Source organism: Thermobia domestica, chromosome 4 (assembly GCF_964235325.1).
Source record: "Thermobia domestica chromosome 4, izTheDome1.hap1.1, whole genome shotgun sequence".
Classification (NCBI taxonomy): domain Eukaryota; kingdom Metazoa; phylum Arthropoda; class Insecta; order Zygentoma; family Lepismatidae; genus Thermobia; species Thermobia domestica.
In genome coordinates, this window is record NC_137457.1 from 326,235,075 (window position 1) to 326,257,043 (window position 21,969).

Below are 21,969 nucleotides of genomic sequence, written 5' to 3' on the forward strand. Positions count from 1 at the left end.
CAATGTGGGGTGCCCAAGATTTATCTTGGTCTCCAATTTTACAACCAAAGTAATATTGATAGGCTTTTCTTATTAGTGGTGTTATAGTCTGCTTTTGTGAGGAAAATGTCACTTCCCCACACACGTAGCAGAAGCTATCCGCACTGTTTACACAATTTCGCGGCATTTTTGTTTATTGAAATCCTCAAAATGTCACTTGAAATAGTTCCGACAACTATTTAAAAATATACATTCGAAATACCAGTATTTTTGCGTACTTGTAGTTGTATTTTTATGTCCTGCACTACACAAACGTCACACCCAAAACGCTGATAACTGCACTAAACCTGTCTTTTCTAACAATAGCAGAACACTACTGAGATAAGGAACACAATGAAACCAAGCGTTCATATAGTTTCTCCAGTGTTGCCGGATCAGTGTAACATTTTACCCCAAACGAAGCGAATATATTTATTTTTAAAGCGTTATTATTAGACATGCCTGTAAAACGAAAAGTAGAGCTAATATTCGAAAATAACTTTCAAATTCGTGATCAGCACCAGAAAATCAATAAGAATTACCTGATTTTGTTCAATTTACATTTTTGTTGTTGATGGGTATGAAGCCTACTGCTATTTTCCGATTGCATCTATTACAGATCTCTAGAGGAAAACCCCATCTAGGATATCCTGCTCAAAACCCAATTTTACTTAGTTGAGTTTAACGTCCGTTTCAGCAGCGAGGCTATGCGATATGGGACCTACTATTTTAGCGTGGAATTCGGACCACATAAGCTTCGATCGGGAATCGAACTCAGGTCTCCCACGCCAATGGCTCGTACGTTAAGCGCTTAACCACGAAGGAGATTCAATTTTACCTAGTCAGCCATGGTCAACTGAAGGGTCTAGCCAGTTCGAGCATCTTACACTTCAGTTCGAAAACACACACAACTCCTAAAATCCGCAAACTCATTAAATTAGAAGAACTCCTATTCGGTGTAAGTAGCCTCAGATTTCCTCGAATACTACGTTTGAACCCCATATTCAAACCCCGTATATTTCGAGGGGAGAAACCACTTTCTATGAACTGTTTGCTCTGTGATTGCATCTCTACAAGCTAATACCCCCTAGCTTTCGTAGATGTTACTTTATCATTTTATACTAATATCCAACTGTGTGGGCCCGTAAAGCGTAATCGCTAACGCTCTTGCTTTTGGTACGAGCGATCCTGGGTTCGATTCTGGATGGGGACACTGCCGAAAAGGTGTAAAAGCTTTCTCTTCAGACCAGTCCTTGTGAGTGAAGGTCTCATGGGTTTTCCTCAATCACACTAGGTAAATCCCGCGATAGTACTTAGTGGTTTCAGCCCGCTTCTTTCTACGTCCCTAATTCCCCAGGTAGTGTGATCTCCGAGGGATGTCATTCGTCAATTGTGTCGGTTAACATGGCCATAGCTGCCCAAAGTTCAGAAATTTAATTCCTAACACTAATCCTAAACCAAAATGCAACCTACCGATAGCACCGAAACCGGTAGCGTTGTTCTGTTGGAGGTGAGATAGGAATGGCCCATACTATGATGGTCTCTGCACTCGCCAACTGCATAAGAGTCAAACTCCAGTCATAATTCGTGCGCCCTTTGTAACTTTGTTGTATAATGACGCAGAACACAAGAGATTAACTGAACGGTAACCTACGCATAGCCTCAGCGATTTTCTCTAAACATCAAAATCCAGCGTACATTTCCTAATTCAGGTAGTTGAGTGTATCTTAAATATGAACAGTTTCATATTTGAAAATGATCACTATCTTCAAATCATGGACATTAACATGTCCCTTTCATACGTTAATCTATTCAGGTTACCTAGAACAAATTCTCCCTCTGATCGTTACTCCAAACTTTGCCCTTCGATTCATAGACATTTTGCTAGTGTGAACCCTCGGCTAACTAACATTACAATTTTTCCTATATTGTTTTAACAAGTGACTAATCAGATTAATTTGCTCCTTCTTCATCCACTTTTTATCATGTGGGCATCAGACTCGAGAGTGGATAAAATTGTTTATTAAAGTCTCCCTACCCTTATTACGAGAATTGGCCCCTTCCACCAAAGAAATACCAGAAACCCAAATGTAAAACTTGTCCTATATTCAATACCAGTTTGACCGTCCAACATCCCATCATTAAGATAGCATACAGTTTTTACCGTTTCGGTAGTTGGTATTCTTATGCAGCCGTGTAAATTGTAGTAATGCTAACACTACATTTGATTTGCATTAGAATCACCAATACTCCTGTTGCACTCAGATCTATTATCTACACAGAAAAAAAGCGTTAAAATAACACAAAATGACTATTAATATAGCGTATTACTTGTGTGTTATTTCAACATCAAGGGCTTTCCTAGCATATCATAAATAATTAGTAACTGCCAGTAAGAATTTGCATTGTTTTTTATTGTTTGTTATGAGCATAGCTTTACAAAGTATATTTATAGCAAGTACGAACAACGTACTGTTTTTTGTAAGCAGCTACGAAAATAGTATTTTTAAGCCTATGAATTTATTTGATTTTGAGTTTAACGTCCCTTTTCAGCAGCGAGGCTATATGAGACGTGGACCTACTGATTAACGTGCAATTCGAACCACATGAGCTCCCGCTGGGAATCGAACCCGGGCCTGCCACGCCAAAGGCGCGTACGCTAACCGATTAGCCACAGAGGAGCTCCCAAGCCTATGAATTGTCTGACAACATTTATATGATTAGTAGTGCTGCCATCTGTTGATTTATGTAGTAGAAAGTTAATGCAGTAATACACGTTTACTTTTTTAGTGCAATAACACCACGTAACGAACAACGTATTTTTGCAACTAAGTTTCTAGCACATAAGATCAACAGATGGCAGTACTGGTATGAATTCAGGATTCAGCAACATATGAAGACAAAAACTAAAAAAATAATGCCTATTCTCCTTCCAGTTACGAGTTACTTATGATATGTTCTGAAGGTACTGTCCTTGGTATTGGAATAACACAAAAGTAACAGGCAATAGTGGTAGTAATTTTGTATTGTTTTAATACTTCGTTTTTTGCTATGTATGTCTTCCAGAACACAACCCGTTCCAGTAATAAATTTGGCCGCACCACGAAATCCTCAAAAATCTTTCTTCATGGATTTTCTATGAACCTGACACAGAGATAAGAAGACTTATTTCAATTGTATCTTTCAACTACCCACCTGTCTGTAATATCCTACCTCACTTCACTCGCCTGCATTGATTTTTGCAAATTGATTTTTTTATCGTTATTCTTTGCACTTAGTATTTATCCTGTATTCTCTTTCGTTATTGTCGCTGTTCTTTTAATTATTCTTAATAATTTAAATTTTATTATTTTTTTCAGTAATTATCTGTATTATGTTTTTCCACTGTTACACATGTGTGTAAAAATTATGAAAAGCTAACCGGGTGTTCTAAAAATGACGCCCACCAACAACAGAGAGCTATTGTACAGGTCAAAATAAAACGAGAATGCTATGTGACGATATACCCTCCAGGGCGTCCTTCAGCCGCTATGGAGAATCAAAAATTTGACTATGTGAGAGCGTCGTAGATTAAATTGGAGCCATTAACATTGATCTACGAATTCATCAGACAGTTGTATCGATTGTTACGATAATAGATGGTTCTATTGTCAGCGTCTATCGACTTTAATTGCATCTGGAAATAATCGATGTAACTATTTGATGCGGTGATAGATCTATTTTATGGTTCTGTAGCTGCGACGTTGTCACAACTGCAATTTGAGTCTCCAGATAAGGACCCAAAAGGTATACAATTATATAGGCCGTGAGCGCCATTTTTAAAACACTGGATATATATATACCTGAATATGTATATACTATACTGGAATAGTAGAAGCACTAGCAATCTGAACTTGTCAAAGAAATTCACAGCCCGGTCATTTTTGTTCACAATGAGTTATACCATCACTTAGATGTATTTCCAACTACGTACAACTATTTTTGCAATATTTTCTTCTTTACAATTCATGTTTTTAATTTCCTTGGTGTTTTTTATTGTTTATCTCCTTGTTTCCAATAACTTTTTTTTAAAAAAAAAAAACTTAAGGGAAGAGCCGAGTACGCAGATTCTATAACGCTCAAAAGTTTTTGGGGTGGTTAGTAACAATTTTAAGTATGCCTTTATTCTAATAAAATTATCGGTTCTTATAATTATAACGAGTTAATTATCATCTTTTTCTTTTTGCAGGAGAGATGCCATTCCAGTGCAGTATTTGTGCTAGAAAATTTCCATACTTGGCTAGTTTTCTTCGTCATAAGATGATACACTTGGGTATTAAAAGATTTCGATGTGATCAATGTGGAAAACAGTTTAGGTAAAACAATATTTATTTATTTATGTATTATTTTGGATGATTGGTATCTGTTAGTGGCGCCAGATTAACTTTGGCGCGTGGATAACGATGCAAAGTGATGAGTAGCTACGTGCTTCCTCTTGTATCTTCGAACAGGTTTCGTACAGAACAAAAACCTCCTGTGTATTCTTCATTAGTTTTGTGCTATTAATTCAGTTAGGTTATTTTAGGATCAATTAGCATTGTAGTAGTAATAATAATAGGACGGTGGCTGAGTGGTAGAGCTGTTACCTCTGGTGCATTGCGTCCTTGGTTCGATCCCCAGGCCAAGTAAGTTGTTGTTGTTGTTACTACTACTACTACTATAATAATAATAATAATAATAATAATATGTAGTAGTAAAAACAGCATTGTGTCTTGGACCTGAACATCTGACAAAATATCAGGAATGTAACTAGACTGTCTGGTAGATTTACAGTTTCTCAGTGGCCTTAGTAAAGCTTAATGTTTCTGTTGAAAATTTATTGATAAGGAACTTCAGCCGTGAGGGTTATTGGTTTCAGTGACTTGTTTGTTCGTTGTAGGCAGTGGCGATTTTGTTTCGGGGCGGGCGGCGGGTTTTAATCCTAGAAATGTGAAAATTCTGCAAGTATTTCATTTGCTTTAATACAGTAAATAAAATTTCTGGGGGGACCTCCCTAAATACGCCACTGGTTGTAGGGAAGTATCAGGTAATCTAAAAACTATTAAGCCTTTTGCGTACGAGATAGTGTTAGTGTATCAAATTTCAGGATATGTATAAGGCGCAGTGGGCCAGGTCTAACGTCATTAACAGCTAATAGTTGAAGCTAGTAAATGTGGAAAATGTGTTGGAATTCTCTTAATCAGATATAAGGTATTGCGTCGTAAAGATGTGTGAACTGTACACAAAACTGCGCTACATTTCACAATTCTATTTCGATGAAAGCGCAGATGCTGTGAAGAAATTACTGCTGCAATACGTTATCAAAAGCAACAGCCAAAAGATAGTTCAATTGGTGTCATTCTGGAAATTTCAATGTCCAAGATAATCCTCACGGTGGGCAACCAATCACAGCAGAAATGGATGATATTCTAGCAAAAGTGGTGGAAGACCAGCTTGTAAGCTGTTATCACATCGACAGTGACATGGTTAAATCATTCGGAGAAAGCTGGATACAAAAAGATGTTCGACGTTTGGGTGCGGCATGATCTTACTCAGAAATATCTACTCGATCGAAATGAAATCTTTTAACTTTCACGTCCCACAAAAATGCCGGTTAGGCTAAAGGAGACGGTGGTGATAAGAAATAAATGAAACTATGGAGCGAAGAAAGTGGGAAAACCACAGGAAAACCCACGCACGCGGTGTTTGTCCACCACAAAGTTCACTTGATGCGAGCTGGGATCGAACCAAGGACTCCGTGCACCAGAGTTGAAATGCTCTACCACTGAGCCACCACGGCCCCCGTCCATCTACTCGACGGAATTTCTGTCTATGAGTCTCTACTGTAACGTAACGACCTCGAGCTGCTCTGAACTGCTTAATCAGGAGTGATGAAAAGTAGATAACCTACGAGAATAATAGTGCGAAAATAAGTCGAAGCGAGTAGAAGGTTCACAGTGTGTGAGAAAGCCCACACTGATGCCCAATAGGATTATGCTGTAAGTTTGGGGAATTGGGAGGGTATCGTGTACTACAAGTTCCTGCTGCCGGCCGAACGATAGACTCAGGCGTGTATTGCCCACAATTAGAGCAAGTACATCAAGAAAATCAAACGAAACGACCAGAACTGCTAAACAGAAAGGGTATTGTATACCATACAGATGAAGCCGGACATCACAGATTTTTTAACGACTAATCAGAAACTGAGAGAACTTAGCTGGAGGATTTTAATGTATCCACCGTACAGTCTGGATTTGACACCGTGATACTAACATTTCTTTCGGTCTTTGTTATGTTAGTTTTCCCTGAATGGTAGGGGGCCGCGGTGGCTCAGTGGTAAAGCATTCACCTCTGGTGCTTGGGATCCCGGCTTCGCTCCCAGCCCCCGCCAAGTGAACTTTGTGGTGGACAAACACTGTGTGCGTGGGTTTTCTCGGGGTTCTCCCGTTTCCTCCCACTTTCTTCATTCCACCATTTTATTCGTTTCTCATAATCACAGTGTCCTTTAGCCTAACCGGCATAATCGTGGGACGTAAAACTCAAAGATTTCATTTCATTTTTCCCTGGTGTTAGGTTAGTTTCAAAACAGTACTGTGCAAATGTGCAAAGCACGTATCAATCTTTTGATCAGAAACCATAGGTGTCGTATACCGCAATGACAGCACCACATCGCAGAAATCTTTAACGATCCGTCAGAAATTAAGAGAAATTGGGTACTGTGAGACTGCCATTTGTTTCCGTTTATGCAGAATACTCTGAGTGGTGTAAAGTTAGTTTCAAAAACTACATGTCACAATGTTTTGACTAGAAACCAAGTACTGTAGCGACGGGATTATGATATTGTCGGAGAAATGACACAAAGCCATCGCACAAAATGGCGAATATAAAATTTCATAATGTTGCTTTCAAATTACAATACTTGTATCCTCAACTTTTACCTTCAAAGGCTCAGTAGTTTTTTAGACAACCTGATATTACCGAGATGTTCGAGCATAAATATACAAGCGCAATTCGTACACTAATTTATTACGTAATAATCAATGTACTAAATCATGACTCATGAAGTTCCAGACTGTCACAGTCGATTCGGGTTTGAGTTTGGTCCTGGTCATGTATATGCTTTTTAATATCGTTCAGTAGTTGAAGGATCTATCCGAACTTCCTCCATTATTTTACTTTTTTTCTTTTTATAGCTATATCTGCTCATATATAGTTATCTATCTCCATCTTTATTTCTGGATTTTTAAAAAAATCATATACTTTCGACGTCGATGTTGTTACACTTTTCCTGTCGTAACATTTAGAATGGCTTGACTGACCACGATTAGATTCAGATCCTCCACTAGTATCCTTTTCCTGAGCCATTAGAGACTTGAAAGCTAATTCCATTCGGTACAGTATTGTTTAATTTAACGTGAATTCGAAGACGATACAAAGTGTAAGGGGCGATCAACTGAAGCCCGTTCAGTGCTCATAATTTATGAAATAAATTTTATTTCGAGCGGAAACTTGTACACTATCTAGAGGCGTCTATGGTTAGCGTGCAGTAAAAATATTGTTCAGAAGAAGTCACCATGAGTGTTGAGACACTTGCCCCACTGTGTCACTAACTTACAAATGCCGTCCATGTAAAATTTGGACGGCTGACCATCAAACCAATCACGCACAGCGTCAGACTGAAATCTCTGAGCTTTCAATGCCTTCTTTAGAGACCCAAAGATGTGAAAGTCACAAGCTATGGATTGAATACTAATGCGTCTATCTGTAGCTATAGCCGCATTCACCTTTTCACGCGTGTCTTCTGTGTCAGCAACATGGGCTTGACCAGGACGGGGATAATTAGTGGTTTGTTCATGCCCCTTCTGAAACATTCTGGCCCAGTTTACCACTGTTGTTTTGGAGACGCATGCATCACCATACACGTCCTTCATATGCCGGAACACTTCAGCTGGTTAACAACCTTCGGCAACGCTGGTCATGTTTGGACGGATTGGGGATCTTGAACGCCATCTTTCCCTCGTTATTCCTGCAAAACGGAATCAACAACATTCCTACACAAAACACAAAGGAACATTAGCCATTACACACTATTAAACAAACAATATCCTCCTACACACTATACCAATAATACATGGAACGAACGGGTTTCAGTTGATTGCCCCTTATATATCAGATTTAGGTGAATTTAAGTAAGACTCAATGAACTTACCTCTAAGTAGGAAGTGCTTTTGAATAAGGAAATATGACTGAACCTATGAAGAAAACAAGTAGAAAATAATCAATGTGGTTAATATGTATCTTAAGAACACCAAGCAAAACTTAATACAGTCCGTAGAATTGCTTAATACCAAATAAGATTCTGCTTGGAAATGACTCGAAGTGTAGTAGAAACATCAGTGTAAACCCATACACTCGTGAGTAGATCCTATCAGTTCCAGTGTTTCTGCGTACCCGCTGTTTAAAATAGTCTAGATTTTCAGGTGGATTTCACTCTGGGAACTGCTGGCCAAACTAAGTACAATACAGTGCTTAAGTGTTTCTCAAACCATGTATAAACACCGTTTAAAAGGATCCTCCAGCTTAAACCACATTGTCGACATAAGACGAGTGAAATGCTTCATTGGGCTTTCGGTGCACTCGACACGTTGTCTTATTGGAATAGAAGCAAAACAAGTAGCACTGCGATCTGTACACCACGCGAAGGAGGTTGGTTTGTATAGTGTGATATTTTCCGGTTTTAGTAAAGAGAATAGAGTTGAGATGGAATGTATTTTTAGGACGCTTAATTGATTGGAGAAAACTGCTTCTCGCTGTTAACAGTTTAGTCTACAACGATCAACATTAAAACCGGAAGTGGTTGGTATGTGCCACGTCCTATGTGAATAAAAGATTAAGAAAGATGGTATCTATTCTTAGAACGCTAAATCGATTAAAAAAAACAAGTTCAAGTTCTCTCCCTGTTTTTGCATTGTTTAGATCAATATTCAAACCAGAAGTTTCAAGGGATTTCTATATTTTCTAGTTTTAGTAGAGAGTTAAAGATAGAGATGCAGGGTGTCTATCGGTCACGAAAGTCATGAAAAAGTCACAAAATCTGAAAACAGTCATGAAAGTCAAGAAAATTCACGAAATTTAGCTTCTGGGTCACGATTTTTTCTTTTTAATCTGTGCAAATACAAGTATAGACTGGAAAATTGTGTTCTATAAAACGTCAAAATTCACCTCCAAAAATGTCTCTGATCGGCTTTAGATGCTACCAAATCGCAAACAAACCACACTTCTATCGCACGCATGAAAATTCGGCCCAATTCGCACCCAAATTCGCTCTTGAGAATGTTACTAAATGTTATGGTTTGCGAAGGAAAAGGTCACGAAAAAGTCACGAAATTTCATTTTGGAATTTTAGTCAACACCCTGAGATGAAATGTATTTTTTTTGGGACACGAAATCCATTACAGAAACCTGTTTATCACTGTTTATTACCAGTTTTCCGCTATGGTCATGATCGTAAGAGGTGGAAATGGTTGATTGCTACCATTCGCGGTGACTGGATCATTTCAATTCATGAACTCAATTTTTTTATTTTTTCAATTTTGTAATTACATCGTGGCCAAAATGGATGATTATCCATCAAATCGTTCTTGAGATTGTCTCTCTCTCTCTCTCGGACACACGAACAGGGTAGATATTTAAACCGAACTCTGAAAAGCTATTCTTCGAACCATATTACACGTTTCCAGTCTGCTGCTGTCTAATGTCTGTGTTCTTGAGGCATTCAAGATTTTTCAGTTTTGTGTCCCACAGCAAAGAGTTATTTCTTTGTGGTAGTCCACTTGAAATTTCCTTTACAGCGTTCTTTTCAGAATTACAATAGACCAGCATTCACGGACTGCAGCAGTAGCGAAACTTGTTTTCCTTGACCAGATATGGAACTTGGCGCCGGCCTCTTTTGGGCACTGATGTGTTCGTGCGACCACAGTTCTGACACCTTTTTGCTATCACACGTGTGTTTGACCCTTCATTATAGACATCTTAGATAGTACGTTTTGATACACCAACAAGTGGGGCGACTTCATGCACTGTGTACCCATGGGCACAATGTATCATATCTTTCCTTCGTCCCGTTTTGATGAACTGTTTCTCTACAAGTGACTGAGACGCTTACTCCACTTAACTGCAGTGTTCATGCATAAGCGATGTTGGTTCATTTAGTTACGTATTACCACTCAAGCGATACCTATAGCAATAGAAGTAGAGTAGTGTTAGTTCTATATATGATAACTTCTTATTCGGTGTGCCTGATCTTATGTTGATTTCCTACCTTTACTTGGATTTTAATATCTTTTTTTTTATTTCCAGGGAGAAACAAACCCTCAATCGCCACGCACTTACTCACCAGGATTCAAAACAATTTGCGTGTGAAGTTTGCAACAAGAGATTCAAACAGAAAGTGACTCTGGATGTTCACGTTCGAATTCATCGTGGACTGAAACCTTACAAGTGCCACAAATGCCAGAGAAGCTTCCGACATAAAGTGTCATTACGGCAGCATCGCTGTTCTGCATCGAACGTGGTTTATACATCTGATCGAGACAAAAGTGACGTCGAAGCTACTTCAGTGAAATTAGATTGGAGAAGTGATCTGATGCTACTAAGCGCTGAAGATGAGCATATGTTGAGTAATATTTCAGCGGTTGAATTTAGTGAATGCGCTGGGAACAGTAGTGACAAATTTATGAAAGAATCGGAACCGGAATCTGAGTCGAATATTTCTTCTGAAAGATTGAATAATAGAGAACTGAAAGTGGACATAAACCAGTCAAACGATGCTTCTGTATATGCTTTAAGCATTGCTGACGTTAGCGATAAAAATTCGGAAAAACTAGCAACAACACAGTATATGAGTTTGTCAAACGTGTCTTCTGTTCTACGGTTGACTATGCCTCAGGACAATATTTCTCGCGTTTTCACGGTGATCGATGCAACAGACATTCCTTCGGTGCCGACTGAATCAGTCAACACAGATTCTCTAAAACTAGCATCCCGAGAAGAAATTCTTAATTCGGTAATTATAAATACTAGCGGGTCAGGAACTGAAGACGGGAAAGTAACTTTATGCAGTGACGGAACATTGAAACTCCAAGAGATCATCGCTGACGGGAAAGTGAACTATTTATTGATGCCAGATATTGGTGGTGAAGACTCTATAACGAATAATGTTATTACGGACGAATCGCTGGTTAGTATCCTTAATTGCAGATCTGATGAAAAGAATGTAATTGTGAAATCAGACGACCAAATGCCAGAGCTTCAGTATGTAACTGTTGGAGATGCTGGAAGCGGATGGCAAATAGTTGTTGAAGAGGAGAACTTTCCTCAGGTTGTTGTAAATCGATAATAAATTATAAAAATCGATTGTGGTTTAGTTTTGTAGAAAAAAAAAAAAAAACCCTGGAAGTAACCTTTCCCTTTCGTGGAGACAACGATATCACAATAGTAGAAAGTATATATGCTCTTATACAATTAGATTATATATCTAAGAGCATGAAGTGCGTAAGTCCAAATTTAGGGAAAATGAGTTAGAATTAGTTTTGTATATCTTTCGGAGGTCTGCAACAAATGATTGGTTTTATTTTGTTCTATACGGGTTGATGACGTAATTAACCTAGTATATAATGCAGTATGTCCAATATGTATTTAGTGCCTAAGTAAGTGTTTTTGCTGTTTTCTGAAAAACAAGGTTTTGCGACTTACGCACTTCATACTCTCAGGTATATTATATATATATATATATATATATATATATATCGTTCACATATAATGAATAAGATATTCTTGCCTTGTGTATCCAGTTCGATGAACCATTTATTAGATATGTTTAACGTGTGCTGACGTTTTTGTCAGTAACACTCAAACCTGTTAAAATGGATCCACTATGCTACAATATTTATCCATTATCATCATCATCTTTGGAATTATTCTAGACTAATTATTTATTATTATTATCCTCCGTGGAATTATCCTAGAATACTTATCCAGTATCATTATTGTGTGGAATTATCCTAGAATAATTATCCATTATCATTATTCTGTGTGGAATTATCCCAGAATAATTACCCATTATCATTATTCTGTGTGGAATTATCCCAGATTAATTAGCCATTATCATTATTGTGTGTGGAATTATCCTAGAATAATTATCCATTATCATTATTCTGTGTGAAATTATCCTAGAATACTTATCCATTATCATTATTGTGTGTGTGTGGAATTATCCTAGAATAATTATCCATTATCATTATTCTGTGTGCAATTATCCCAGAATAATTACCCATTATCATTATTGTGTGGAATTATCCCAGAATACATATCCATTATCATTATTCTGTGTGGAATTATCCTAGAATAATTATCCATTATCATTATCCTCAGTGGAAGTATCCTAGAATAATTAATGAACCAAATAATCGAAAAATGGTTATACTTGAAAAAAATATTTCAGAGAAAACTGATTATCACGTAATACACTTAAACCTTTTATTGTTGGGGAGAATTCTGATATGGTGCTTTAGTATCAAGTTGTTTAAAAATATTGAGCCTTGTGTCATAGAAATATGTTGTTTCCACTCGTATAACACTTCCCAAGTAATGCCTTATGTTTGACCATTATCTGTCTCAGTATTCCGCAACCTTTTTTTCTACTCGCAGGACAGCATAAGTTTTCGAAGGCTTAGCATGAGAGACCGAAAAGTTATTCCTTTCCAAAACGTTTTAAACGCCACTCTTAATATAAATGCGTGTTGTTATCAAACTCTTGTACAAGGGAGGATCAAATGAAAATCTTAAAAAGTGCAATACATTTGAGAATGTAACAATAAAAAGGAAATCTTACCTCTTATTTTTCAACGTAATCCCCTTGACGTTGAATGTAAATATTCCACCGCTTCGGAAGTACATGAATACCACGTTGGAAGAATTCTTTTGGTCGAAAGTGTAGCGACTCATGCACCACATTTTTCACCTCTTCATCATTATTGAAATGCTTGCCTTCCATCATTTTTTTGAGTGGTTCATGTGTTACATGAAAGTCACTAGGCGCAAGGTCTGGTGAATAGGGGATGGATGAGAGACAAATTTGATGTCCACGATAGTCTCAATGGTCAAACGGGCAGTATGCGGTCGGGCGTTTTCATGCAGTAGGAGGACACCTATGGACAGAAGTCCTCGTTGTTTACGCCAGATTGCAGGGCGAAGTTGATTTTTCAGTAAGTTTGAATAGGAAGGCATTGGTTACTCCCTCTCATTTTTTCATGTATTGTTCCAAAATTATTCCCTTTGCATGACCTTTCTTGTTGATGATTGAGTGCGGAATTTTGTGGTTTCGGCGAAGAGCTATGCCGCCATTCTTTGCTCGTTTTTTGTTTTGTTTCTGGTTGATGGTAATGAATCCAGGTCTCATCGCCTGTAACAATTCTGTCCAGAAATGCATCACCATCGGCGTTGAAACGACGCAAAAGTTCTTCATAGGCGTCGACGCGACAATCTTCGAATTCAGCAGTCAACTAACGTGGGACCCATCTTGGAGACACCTTATTGAAATGCAATGCATAATGTGTTGAGCTGAACCAAATTTAACATTCATGATTGTGGCGATTTCTTTCAGCGTAATACGCTTGTTTTCCTTTACAAGTTGTTTCGCTAACGCAATGTTTTCGTTGGTCATTACGCGGTGAGCCTGTCTCGGTCGAGAAGCATCCTCCACAGATGTTATGCAACTTTTAAACTTCCTACACCATTCGTATACTTGCTACAGGAACAAATACGGATCACCATACTTTGCTGCCATCCTGCGATGAATTTCAATTGGTTTCATACCTTCACTGCTGAAAAACCGGATCACGGAGTGCTGTTCTAACGCGGTACATCTTGATGATGATACTGCTGTGTTCATCGTTCTTCCAGCAATACTCTGCCATCTGTCGGTCATTAAATGCAACTGAAGACATCTTACTGCCACGTATCGAAACAATCGTCCAAATTTACTGCATTTGATTACATTTTTAAGGTTTTCATTTGATCTTCACTGATAATTATTATTCCATTAAAATATTATTGAACAGAAATCGAATCATACGAATGAACAATTTATGAACGTGAATAAAAATTTATTATGGCAGATAAATGCAATAAATTTAAGCACAGTATATGATTTTATTCTACTGTAGAAAATTCACTTTTCTATCACTCTTTGCACTCATAGTTTCAATGTACCTGCTTGTCTGCACGCAAGTAGTTATGAATGAATGTTATGAATGTAAGTCTCATTTCTTCATCGACACATTTGAGTTTCCCTCGTCGATGCTTTAATTTCAGTCAACATAGAGAAGGTCAGGTCATGAATATATAGGTGAAAGTGAACTCGGTGACTGACTGTGCTAGCAGATAGAAGAATTTTTTTGAAATTTCACTAGCAACTCGTGAACCCAGGAATATCTTTACCACATCTTTACAGGCAGGCATTAACAACATTTAAGTTATTTTGTGCTTCTTGGCTTGAGCTCAGGTACTGTATAAATAGTTTTGTTTGTACATTTTCCGAAATATGTATCGTAGCAGTGATGAACGTTTGTTTTCCTTTTTTTTCGACAACGGACGAAAACTCTGTACTTACAATAAACTTGAGAAGAAGGAAATACTGTACAATCGTATGAAACAAATCAACTGGGATAAAATAATAATAAGAAGAAAACAACAGGCAAAAGTTCGCGTCACACTTTTTCTTGTCCAGGAACACTAATGACTCGCGACATACCGGTTGCGGAACACTGATCTACCTTAATGTTCTTGTTGGGTATGACTTGTTGAGTCCCTACGTAAAACTTCCTGGAGGCTTTGTCGATGTTCGTAAATTTGTTAAACCACTGTTGTCAATTGCGAATGCGGGGGCCGCGGTGGCTCAGTGATAGAGCGTTCACCTCTGGCGCTTGGGGTCCCGGGTTCGATCCCAGCCTTCGCCAAGTGAACTTTGTGGTGTACAAACACCGTGTGCGTGGGTTTCCTCGGGGTTCTCCCGTTCCCTCCCACTTTCTTCATTCCACCATTTCATTCATTACTCATCAGCACCGTCTCCTTTAGTCTCACCGGCATAATCGTAGGACGTAAAACTCAAAGATTCCATTTCATTTTCAATTGCGAATGCCTGCTTTATTTTTCTTCCCGTTTTCCCAAGTGTTTGTTGCCACCTTAAACTTGTAAAGTGTATAGGCCCGTATAACATCTGAAGTTCCTATGTTTGACCACTGACGTCCACACTTAATTATAGCGATCACAACAAGCACGCTGCAAAAGTAAACGCTAACGCGTTGCATTCCTTTTTCTCTCACCTTGAAACTGCACGTGTACGGGTAGTGCTCCTACGCAGAAATACAACACTATATTAGAAACCTAATATTATGAAGTTTTTACATTTTCACTGTTTACTGTAAATATCTTCAATATTCGCTTGTCAAATACAGTGAAACCTCCCTTAACGGACACCTCTATAATACGGAGAGATTTTTTTATCCCGGCAAAAATATATCTTTTCTCCGAGAGTAATGTGTCAACTTGAATGTGCTGGTCATGTTGCGGGATGTCTACTTATATTTGATATTGACTAGATATTTGTATTGATATTGGAAATATTGAAAATGTACTAGAACTTATTGTGTAATACTGGAGGAATATAACGATTCCCTTTGACACCCGTAAAGATGGTAACCCCATCATCTGAGTGTAGATGGAGATAGGGCTGACTGGTTGAAGCCAAACCTGTGGTTCAATGCGTAAAGAAGCAAGCAGAATCTTTACAGAGATGGACAGCTTATCCTGAAAATATGTTTTTATAATTTATTTTATATGCAACATTACATATGTTACTCTTTGATATTTGTAATTAATTGGTCTTGTTCTTGACAGTTTTCTTCAGCAAATGTAATACGAATGAAAAAAAGAAAAAGATGTAAATACAATACTGTGATCTACGTGAGGAAAGAGTTGACTGTGAGAGGTGATCGGAGGCCAACATACAAAGAGACAAAAGAATAAGAGTGTCTATAGCGACAGACATTCTGGAAGAAATAACGTCCAAAAAAACATTTACTCTACTTTTTCATTTAATTGTATTTCAATTCACTAGTTTCTGTGCATTCTTTTTATTAGAATACTGAAGAACATTCTGCTTTTTCAACATATTTTACAGATATTTATTTATTTATTTATTTTCACCATAGTATACTGGAAGTTTGTCGCGCAGGAATTGAAAATATCCCAAGTCAATTGCATTACACATTGTGTCTTGGTATTAGTGAAATGTCACTGGAAGTGAACAACGGAAAAGGTTTAACCATCGGGAATAACCACAGCTGGAAACAAGTAGGGCCTATGCAGAAAGATTTGTGAACAGAGGGCCATTCGAGGTCCTTCGTGACCTATGCAGAAAGATTTGTGAACAGAGGGCCATTCGAGGTCCTTCGTGGCCTATGCAAAAAGATTTGTGAACAGAGGGCCATTCGAGGTCCTTCGTGGCCTATGCAGAAAGATTTGTGAACAGAGGGCAATTCGAGGTCCTTCGTGGCCTATGCAGAAAGATTTGTGAACAGAGGGCCATTCGAGGTCCTTCGTGGCCTATGCAAAAAGATTTGTGAACAGAGGGCCATTCGAGGTCCTTCGTGGCCTATGCAGAAAGATTTGTGAACAGAGGGCAATTCGAGGTCCTTCGTGGCCTATGCAGAAAGATTTGTGAACAGAGGGCCATTCGAGATCCTTCGTTGCATATGCAGAAAGATTTGTGAACAGAGGGCCATTCGAGGTCCTTCGTGGCCTATGCAGAAAGATTTGTGAACAGAGGGCCATTCGAGGTCCTTCGTGGCCTATGCAGAAAGATTTGTGAACAGAGGGCCATTCGAGGTCCTTCGTGGCCTATGCAGAAAGATTTGTGAACAGAGGGCAATTCGAGGTCCTTCGTGGCCTATGCAGAAAGATTTGTGAACAGAGGGCCATTCGAGGTCCTTCGTGGCCTATGCAAAAAGATTTGTGAACAGAGGGCCATTCGAGGTCCTTCGTGGCCTATGCAGAAAGATTTGTGAACAGAGGGCAATTCGAGGTCCTTCGTGGCCTATGCAGAAAGATTTGTGAACAGAGGGCCATTCGAGGTCCTTCGTGGCCTATGCAGAAAGATTTGTGAACAGAGGGCCATTCGAGGTCCTTCGTGGCCTATGCAAAAAGATTTGTGAACAGAGGGCCATTCGAGGTCCTTCGTGGCCTATGCAGAAAGATTTGTGAACAGAGGGCAATTCGAGGTCCTTCGTGGCCTATGCAGAAAGATTTGTGAACAGAGGGCCATTCGAGGTCCTTCGTGGCCTATGCAGAAAGATTTGTAAACAGAGGGCCATTCGAGGTCCTTCGTGGTATTCGTCAACTAGGGACCAGGAGAACCAACCAGCCCAACGTGAGACGACCCAGTCCACTTTTAGTCATATCATTTATTGCATTCGTGGTCTGCGTCTGTACGCGAGTGCCATGTTCACGATTTCCTCGCCTTCGCATTCGTGAACGTAAGATAAACTCTACGAAAGATACACCTGTGTACTTCGCGGGGAACAAAATGAAAGATCGTTGTTACACTCAAACAAGTCTGCATTTCTGTCAAGCGTAATGGTAACATTCGGGCCAAAGCGTACCATGATATTTCCGAAAAGAAACATGCCTAGTTTTACCGCCTGCACTGAAAAGCTGGGCGTAGAGAATTGTGATTGTTAGTTACGAGAGAAATTTTGGAGTACGTAAGGTGGATAAAAACGAGAAAGTGAATGTTGGCTACTTCTACAAATTCAGCTTGACTCCAATCTATCGAAAAGACATCCCTTATCTGTGCGGAGCCAACAAAAACCAGGTGCGGATCCACTTATACCCTCTGGTTTTATCATGACATGAAGCAGAAAACGAATTCCCTTCTATGACTTTTTTTTTTTTTTTTTTTTTTTTAATCTTCTGATGCCAGTCCAATGCATTTCTGCGGATTTTGATTATTAAAACGACGTCTACACCATACATTCATTGGCCTACAAATAATTTGCAGAGAGAAATGGGATGGAATCTCTATGCTACAATGTATTTTATTGCGGTGAAAATTGTGGTATCAGCTATAGTCCATAATCCTAGTCGCTCGATAGAACACAATGATTGGTGAGTCACAGCTTTTCATACGGTAAGTACATTTAGAAAATTTGTCGCAAATAACGCGATCAACTTTCTATATTTTTAATGTAATATTCTGACAATATTAGTCATCTTTTATGAATACTCATTTCCATGAAACTACAGAACAAAGAGAAGAATCGAAGTTTTTCCATCTCCTCTGCATTGTTCTCGATACAGCCATCTTTATCGTAATTTGAGTTTAGTGTCCCTTTCAGCAGCGCGGCTATATGAGACGTGGACCTACAGATTAATGTGCGATCCGAAGCACGTGAGTTCTCACCAGGAATCGATTCCGGGTCTCCCACGTCAAAGGCGCGTGTGCTCATCGCTTAGCCACGAGGAAGTTCAACTTCACCTTAAAGTTGCTAGTAGTCTACGTATACGCTTTTTCAAGTGTAGCGTCCATTTTGGGCTTTAAAGTTGGGTGATACGCGGTGCTAGACTTGGAATCTGAATCTCTGTAAAACATTAAGTGCTCTTCTACCGAGAAGCGAACCCGGAGGCATCTGCACTAAAAGGCGCGTGTGGTAGCCTAGTAAGTAAATAAAAATAGAAGTAAAGACAACTCTAGCCGAAAATGCAAACTAAGATGTCAAATTTAAACCAATTTGAAAGCAGATGGGATGAAAGTGTCGTTATCTATTGTTCGAAGAAGCTTTGTGCTGCTGACCCCACAAAAATGACACAAGTTACACCCGAAAGAAACCTATAGTAGAGCGCTGATTGGAGGAAAAGAATCTTCAACGATTCTAAACAGATGAGGGTCCAGTCCAACACAGGGTTCTCATTTTGTTTGGCAAACTCTAATTCCCTGATTTTTACAGGCCACGATTTACATATTTCCAGGTCTATCCTATGGAAACGGTGCCGTTACAGATCAGAGTAGCACAGAAAGAACACGAAGAGGTTGATGGTGGGAAGTATTTTGACAAGAGAGATATCAGGTCAAGAATTGCCATAGAATAAAGAAGCATTCAACAAAATTTTATATGATTCTTTAGGACGGAGGTGGTTCACATTTTCTTTATAGCCCTGAAAGTAAGAGAAGTTTACTGAAGGGTGAAAAATCAATATTTGCGATTTTCTCAAAAAGAGCTCTAACGATTTTATTTATATTTCAGAAATCAATTTTTCGAGAAGAACCCCATACTGTGGTTGTCTGGGAAAAATCGAGGAGAGAAAGTTTAACTCTTGGAACTGTTTTTTTTTTTTTTTTCGGTCGATTGTCTCAAAAGAAGACAGGCGATTTTGTTCATATTTCATGAGTAAATATTTCATAAACAACCTGACAATATATTTTAACTTATTTGTCCTGAAAGATATGTACACCTTGTCTCAAAAAGGTTGAGCGCATTCTTTATTGGTGTTTTGAGGCAAAAATTTTCTAAGTCCAGCTTCGGGTATCTTCGGGAAAAAGTAAGCCAGGTTCGAACCTCCAAGCCAGCCTTTGCAATCGGGAAAAAGTTTGCAGATGTGTTTTTCTTCTTTTAAATATAATAAGACTTGTTACCAAGTGTTTAAAAAAGCAACATTGATTGAAATACTTAATGATAAAATATTTCGAAACCTTTTATTAATGTGAGCACATGCTTGTTTGTCATTTAGCTTTCTATACGTAATGGAACATTTAAATACGTTAAAGAATCTTTCCATATGTAAAAGAATGCTCAAAGTTAAGAAATAGAACATAATTATCGCCTGAGTACTAAAATAAAAGTCAAAGTAGAACAGAAACAGCGTTTGTCATGGATATGAATGTCATAATTATCTGGAGATCCGTTATACATCGCTAGAAGCTTAGCTCTAGAAGTCCTTGTGTTAGCTCATTGGTAAGCTGTCGGATTTCAAATCATAAGGTTGTGAGTTCGAATCCCATCTGGGTCAATACTTATTTTAAAATTATATTTTCCGCAATGCATGAAAAATTATATAAAATAATTATATTAAAATGCATAAGTTGTTTATATATAACATAACAATTGCAGAACATAGTAATTATTATGTTTAAAATATAACATCTGAGATAATTTTCACAGTAGGTCGGTATTCTATATGAGGATGTAAATACAAGTTAAGAAACTCGTTCAATAGCAATAAATAAATCATGTAGTGTATTTATTTGCAGCTATTTGTCATATAGAGAGTAATTCTCAACATTCATAATATAGAATGTCATTTATGTTCTTGAAAAGTTATTCGATGCATAAACAGAGGGTATAAACAGAGAATCCAAAGTCGGAACGCTCGCAAAAAAATTCATGAACCCCAAAGGTCACGTGAGCAGACTGGAATTGTCCTTATGAAGCATGCCACAGCAGAAAGTCTTTACACAGATTTTCAATTCAATTCCTGATATATGCTTTTGCTTTATGTAGAAGTGGTGATGCCTTGAGTCGCCCTCTCTCGCTCGCTCGCTCGCTCACTCTCTCTCTATTTATACAGAATATAAAAGTGGATTTATGTGTGTGTTTCAACATAATTCTGATATATCTAGAGCAATTTTAACTATATTTCTTACAGTCTGGAAAAAGAGTACTGTCGGGATACATATCAAAAATGCTAGAAACGGGTCGATATTATTATTGAATCCATAGTTTCGTGGTCGCTTAGGTGAATAGCTCTACTTTCAATTCAAGTCCAATTAAGCTCCCATTAGCACCCAGGGTGGTTACGTAGCGACATAAAGATATCGAAATCAACCGATATTATAATCGAATCGTAAGTTTTCAGCGCCGCTAACAGTGCAGCATTTCCCATTAGTCCACATTAGTCCCATTGCCTAGAGGGCAACATATTTGCAGAGTGCAAATTTTAAAACTTGAATAATATTTTAATTTTTTCCGTATGAAAAAGTTAAAAATCATGAGCAAATATACTATTTCACGAACAATCCTCTTTTACTATTCTAATATGTTTAATAATAGCGTAAGAAATGTAATAGTAATTCAGAACATGTTTCACAGTTGTTATTTTTTCTTACATAGTTGTAGCTGTAGCATGTAGTGAGTGGAATTTAACTGTAATAAATTCACTAATTACCATATTCGAATTAAGTTTTGTTTTTAAGTTCGGAATGAAGGGGCGGAGAAATATGGAGTTATTGGGGGCACCGAGCTTTTCTACATTTTACTTTCAAGATCTCCATTTTTCTTTTGTCATTTGTTCCTAATAAAAAAAAGTTCAGTCACTTTTGGATTGTCATAGGATAGTAGGAGTTGGATTTTGGGATGCAGCCTGTGAGATTCTAGAGGAGCTAACTGCTTGAAAAAATATTTTTGAATCATCTGTAACATATGAAATAAGGATATGTATCATAAAAAATTGAAAGTAACTATGTCTGCGTAATCATCACGGTCAAATTGCAAAGTCAAATGAATTGACGTTTGGTATATAATCAGGCTCCAATCCCAACTGGGAAGTTATCATACGCGTGTCACTTTCATTATAATACATATCCTTAGGGGGAGTAGAAGTCCGAATTTTTGCGAAAAATTTAGTATCTCACAAGTCGTTCAACTGAGAGCTGAAATTCAGCATATAACTCTTTATTAAAAATAAAGAGAATATGCCCTGGCATTTTTTTAAATTGTCTTTTATGAGCGGGGGGACGGGGGTGCATTTTCTATATATTGGAAATTGGTAGTGGGTTGATTTGTAAAAATAATCGAAAACGATTGATATTAGTTGAGAAAA

The 21,969-nt window shown here is 38.1% G+C and overlaps 1 protein-coding gene across 2 annotated transcripts in view; it reads left to right on the forward strand.

Moving 5' to 3' along the window:
• The window catches only part of LOC145684430 (uncharacterized), a 59,864-nt gene extending 48,401 nt beyond the window's left edge, over nt 1–11,463 (forward strand). For both annotated transcript variants that reach the window (XM_081756802.1, XM_081756803.1), the window contains exons 9-10: nt 4,247–4,373; nt 10,396–11,463. In XM_081756802.1, coding sequence (XP_081612928.1) covers nt 4,247–4,373; nt 10,396–11,434 — 1,166 coding nt within the window. In that variant the 3' untranslated portion in view covers nt 11,435–11,463. The remainder of the gene's footprint in view (nt 1–4,246; nt 4,374–10,395) is intronic.
• Nucleotides 11,464–21,969: the final 10,506 nt, after the last annotated feature.